This window comes from Ostrinia furnacalis, unplaced genomic scaffold (genome assembly GCF_004193835.3).
Source record: "Ostrinia furnacalis isolate ACB-3 unplaced genomic scaffold, ASM419383v2 OfSCF0319, whole genome shotgun sequence".
Lineage (NCBI taxonomy): Eukaryota > Metazoa > Arthropoda > Insecta > Lepidoptera > Crambidae > Ostrinia > Ostrinia furnacalis.
In genome coordinates, this window is record NW_021130558.1 from 1 (window position 1) to 5,642 (window position 5,642).

General features: G+C 38.6%; 1 protein-coding gene across 2 annotated transcripts; it reads right to left on the minus strand.

Annotated features, from left to right (window-relative positions):
- Positions 1-3,518: 3,518 nt before the first annotated feature.
- On the minus strand, positions 3,519-4,650 carry LOC114360061 (sperm-specific protein Don juan). Of its 2 annotated transcripts, none has more exons than XM_028314618.1 (2): positions 4,536-4,650; positions 3,519-4,015 (listed from the first exon to the last, which is right to left on the minus strand). In XM_028314618.1, exons 1-2 carry the CDS (start codon positions 4,573-4,575, stop codon positions 3,561-3,563), a joined length of 495 nt encoding a protein of 164 aa, XP_028170419.1. In that variant the 5' UTR covers positions 4,576-4,650; the 3' UTR covers positions 3,519-3,560. The 2 variants fall into 2 exon arrangements, with proteins under 2 accessions (XP_028170419.1, XP_028170426.1); XM_028314625.1 differs by lacking the exon at positions 4,536-4,650 and adding an exon at positions 4,448-4,485.
- Positions 4,651-5,642: the final 992 nt, after the last annotated feature.

The window sequence follows — 5,642 nt, forward strand, 5'->3', positions numbered from 1 at the left end:
CGCTTATAATAAAAATGTACGAGCACTTGCACAAAATAGTTGTTACAACCAACCTTTTGTTGGGTCTAATTCTCGTTTTTGTCGGTAAAAACGTCCTGGTGACGTCACTTAAGCATTTTTCTTATACTGCGTGCGGTCGTTGCGCGTGCGCACAAAGGAATGAGACCGCTCGGACACCGAGCCCACAGCGTGGTAGGGGTGGGGTTGCCCGCTCTTTTGTTTTTTACTACTACTACGCTGAATATTGTGTGCGGATTGGCTTGTCGTACAGGGGTACTACATGGTAAAATAAATCTCGGAGGCGAAAGCAGGATAATTATAAAGTAAAGTACCTAATTTGATTTAGTGTTGAAATAATTTTGAGACTATTGTTCAGTGTATAAATCTGTTTTCATTAGTTATTCAATATTCGTTTCATAGATTTAATTAAACGTATTCGTAGTCACGAGCTTTCTAAGCTCTATTGAGGCGGTCCGTAATGAAACATCCGTTCGCTAACAACCTATTTACCCACTCAAGTTGAATATTCCCATATTTCAGGGTAATATCTTGGAGATGAGCACCCTGCATTTGAATGAGGAATGAGGCACGCTCGTTTGGCTCTGTCACTTCACAAGAGCGGGGTAATTCGAGGGAAAATTGCAAGGGACGAAGCGCGTTGAACAAGACTGACGGCATTAGCGACACTGTGAAGTGTTGCCATTTCTTTTGTACACTAACAAAAACATGGAAAAACAACACGGAAATACAACACACAAAGAGGAATGAGCTAACCTTACATTTTAGTGACAGATTTGCTGTTTTGCAGCGTGCCTATTTTTTGCTTGTTTTATTTCATTAACCAATATATTTATTATTTAAAACAGCCTGAAAAACGAAAGACATGGGAGGTTTGTAAGTCCAAAGCTAAAATTTTTACGATTGGCAATACTGAATAAGAGGCTCGAGATTGAAGTAATTGGACTGGGAATGGAAGTTTAGCATGCCTAAGCCGATTTACTTCAAAACATCGGAATTGAAAGGGAAAATAAGTTCTTTTAATATAAAAAATACAGCCTTGGAGATATCTATAAATAACATATTCTGTAACCGTATATTTTACGTTATTATTTTAGGTAAATAGTAGGTTTAGATTCTATGTGTTATGGGCTCATTTTACGGTCCCTTGCTTCTTGGATAATTCACAGGAAAATTACAGAGCTAAGCAGTGAATGACCGTGTCGCTTATGTAGTACAGCCGTACAGCCCGCTTGTTTCCTAAAAAAAATCCCATCCAATCACACCGTTACTCGATGGGACATCTCTTTAAAATGTTTTGTCCCAACAATTTACACTGACTGCACTGTTAGTGAAAACGTTGTCGGAAACGTTGCGTTTTCAAAACGTTGCTGCTCCGCTTGTAATCGGCCAGTGTGGCAGCTCACTAACAGTGCAGCCAGTAGCGGTGTGACTCGTTGAGATAAAACATTTTAAAGATGTCCCATCCATTCTGGGAGTGGGTAGTCAATGCGAAAAAACGCTCAACGGTTGGAATGTGCAGGTGTCAAAATGTCCATACGGACCGGCTGTTAGTGTGGCAAAAAGTAAGAAAGTCGAAATGAGCAATGGTTAAAATGATCGGAAGTTAAAATGTCTTCGGGTTTATTCGAACAGAGGTAGATACCGAAACCAAGCAAGAACAAAATGGCGGTTTCCCCATCTGCATCATGATCACGCGAAATAACTGTAAATAAAACCCGATCCTCGACTACCTACACATTTTTACCAAAAAGCACCATATTACAAGTTACTAGAATTTGCTGCCTGCTGTTGTCTTTTCTGAACACTATAATCGAGCCTTTTCAAGGCGAGAGTGAATAGGCACGTACAGGGCATATATGAACCATCCTAGACTGTATCTCACTTAACACCAGGTGCGATTGCGGTCAAATACCTGCCTTGTCATGCATAAAAAACATTAGATGACGTTACTAAAAGGTTTCGAATACAGTGCAATTAGTTATCTATTTAATTTTGTAAAGTTAATTAATTTTTTTTTAAATTTTTTAAATTTAAAACGAGCCAGGATTAACTTGGTACTTAACAGCATCCAAACAATTAGTTTGTAAGAAATTTAATCAAGTGTACGAAGTTACCTGAGTAGTTGTCTCAGTATTAGAATACTTTAGTATTCACGTTAATTTCGCCGAGGAAACTTTTATATTAAAATAACGAGTCGGAGCTGGAATATTTGTGTTTCAGTTTTTTCATTAACCAAAATAACTTTTTACTGATGATTATGGTTCAGTGGTCAGGGTTTGGGCTCTCTCGAGTTGGGTATTTCATTGAATTTCGTNTTTTATAAAATTATTACGGTGCTGTTACAATACATGTGCCGGGTGGCCAGAGAGAAAAAGAAGCTTACATTGCCATAGACAAAAAATTATTTTAAGTTGTAATCACTAAAACGGGCCGGTAGGCGGCGCTGCCGTCGATTCCTAGGCGGGTTTGCTACAGTATGTATATAGTACCTAGTTACCCATTACATTTTCTTTCTTTCAAAGTTATTTATTTTCTTGGTTTCCGGTGCCTGGGCCCTATCTTACCAGACATAGATGACGTCGTCAGATCCTTTAGAGCTTATAAAGCTACTTGCACTCCTAGGTACCTAGTAGGTACTTGTGTTACATTACACAAGATGATGTAAGCCTCAAGTCATAAGAGCTTCACTTTAACTGGAATAAGAGGTTATTAGTAGAGATGAAACGGATATCCGGTAACTATCCGGTAGGCCGGATATCCGGCCTAAATTTACTATCCGGCCGGATACCGGATAGTAACTCACTATCCGGCCGGATACCGGATATTAAAAAACTACGACAATTTCCTATTAATAAAATTAAATACATTAATATTTGAGGTATAAACACCAATAAAATGGCTTATAATAATGACGGCTTTCATTTAAAGTCCAAAAAGTTACAAAAAGCCATATAAAAGCATTTAAAAAAACTAATTTCTTTTTCTGGGCTTATTCACTCTAATGACGAATACATAAAAAGTCAATATCTGTTAATTTCGAAATATTGCCAAATAAAACAAGCGTTTTTTTTAACTGATGTCATGATGTAGTTCAGTCAGATTACGCAGCAAGTAAACTAGTTTAATTTTCGCTATTCAATCACATACTCACGATGGCAACCGAAATCGCCCGAATTGATCTGCCCATTCTGATTCAACATCTGACATTAGGTATATTCAGACTGATTCGATATTCGAAAAGTGTGACTAGTCTACTAATAGACCCACTGATCGCATTCGAAGCACCTGTGCGGCGCTAAACTCGTCACGACATGCAACGAGACAATGGGCCAACTATCCGGCCGCCGGATATCCGGCTATCCGGCCTAGCAGCTGGCCGGATATCCGGTATCCGGTATCCGGCCAAACAACTATCCGTTTCATCTCTAGTTATTAGTGAAGCTCTCTTACTTAAATAATTAAAAATATTCCATCTGGTTGGTAAGTCATTTAATATCATTTATAAAATACAGAAATACGTCCACATAACAAACACTCTTTTACTTCTTAGCCGCTTTTGGTGGGTCTTTTTTCTTAGGGGGGTCTTTTTTGGCTGGTTTCTTGGGTGGATCTGGTTTCTTTGTATCTGCTTTTTTCGCTTCATCTTTAGCCTTTGCGTCAGCTTTAGCCTTAGCTGCCTTTTCAGCTTCTTTGCGCTGTTGTTCCTCAGCTTTCTTTCTTTCTTCTTCCTTAGCCTTAGCTGCAGCTTTGGCCTTGTCTTGTGCTGCTTTGATCGCCGCTTCTTTTTCCTTTTTCACCCTAATTTCTTCATCATCGATATCTTTAATTCTTTGCTGTAAGCCAGAAATGAAACCATCGACTTTGCTAGCAACAGTTTGCTCTAGCTTTTTTCCTCCTGGTCCATGGAAGAAGCCAAGGGTCATAGGCGGCGCAACTTCTGTTTTTGCATACTGCCATGCAGTCGCTAGTGCAGGCCTGGCGGCCTTGCTCGTAGCTAGAATACAAATAAGGTCTTCAGTAACGAACGATACAATATTTTTCTTTTTTTAAGACTACCAGATTTTTGATTCATTTAAGTTACTCGTTTGTTTTTTATGGACACCTCCCGCGGTCTCCTCGATCGTCGGTACCACCGGAGGACATCCTTTGTCGCACTTTGTCTAACTCTTTCTCAAGATATTTTTCCTCCCTTGGTAACTGCCTATTCCGGAGGTTTGTTATCCCTGAGACTATTAGCTCTGCTATCCTGTCGAGGACCGTTTCTACTTTGCTGACAACAATATTGCACACGAGTGGTTTGGCTGGTGTTCTAACTACCGCTGCTTTAGTGACTCCCCATACTCTGGATACAGCAGGATGAAGTTTTTTCAGGGAAACTGCGAACAAAACAAAATGCAGGCGTTATAAGACATTTTGGATACCATACAAGCCATCTAGAGTTGTGTAAATCACTCGACAATAGCTGTTCCACTTTGTTTTGCTACAGTTTCCTTGAGATGTGTTTATACACGTACCCAACGCCAGATCTAGAGCTATTCTCGTAGCCCTCGCCATTTACGTGTGTATATTTTTGTACCTATTTATCAGGAACTGTAATTTAGATTGTTTTGAATGACGTGCATGGTAATAAGTGACATTACAAGAGTGACTTGACCTTATGACGTTGTCACAGTAAGAAAAGTTTTTGCTGTGTTGTTTATTTTAATTGTAAAGTGTGCCGTAAATATGGCCGTAAAGGCCGTTGTAAATACAGTATTATTAACGGAATATGAAACCTGTTTGTATCAATAATGATTCGGAATCGGCTTACAGAAATCATAATCGCAAAAGTAATGAATAAATTATTTAAAATCGTGAGCTTGTAGAATATCTCTGTGAACTTCAATAGCTTAAAATGCTCTAGCAACTAGGGAACGAATAGAACGTTTACATGAGCATAGGTACCACCTTTATTATTTTTACGACTACGTATTACTTTCAGCTAACATAAGTAGTTAACATAGTTTATTGGTTTGGTTATGCTCATTACACTTCATTTACAAACATCGAGGGAGAATCGAATCCGCTAACATAGCTGGCTTTCTGGTGCTTTTATCCGATACTACAGACCTCCACTTTAGCAAATAAGTAGCTCGTGCTTAACGTATAGGTGAGTATCAGAAATAACAACTAAAAAACTGAGTTCGGTCATTAGAAATTTAAGAAACATGATTTAAAAATGAATAATACCTATTTATACATCTCATGATTCATGTTACCAAAGAATGGAGTAAGTATACTGGATTTTTTGATGCAGCGCAGATATTTTCTCGGTAACAATTTCGTAACGTGTAATTTGGTCATTAGATCGAGGGGCGTGATGGCAAGTAACAGACATTATTCATACTTCGACGGTAAAAAATACAAGAAGAAACTGCTGATTTGGGATTTCCGTCGTCGAACGCGTAATTTGAGTGCACGCCGGGTCTGCGATCCCGGTGGAATTTTTGATGGGTGCACAATATTATTGAGGCTTCACATCAAATACACCTTAATATTGTTGAAAGTTATAATTTGAATACAGTGCCGTAAGTAATCTCTAAGCAATAAAATAATTATCTGCTTAGGTAATTATACATTTT

Coding starts and splice junctions, on each gene's coding strand:
- LOC114360061 (XM_028314618.1), bottom strand. CDS start 4,575: ATGGCGAGGGCTACGAGAATAGCTCTAGATCTGGCGTTGG. Junction 4,016..4,535: donor AGCTCTAGATCTGGCGTTGG/GTACGTGTATAA, acceptor TTTGTATTCTAG/CTACGAGCAAGGCCGCCAGG.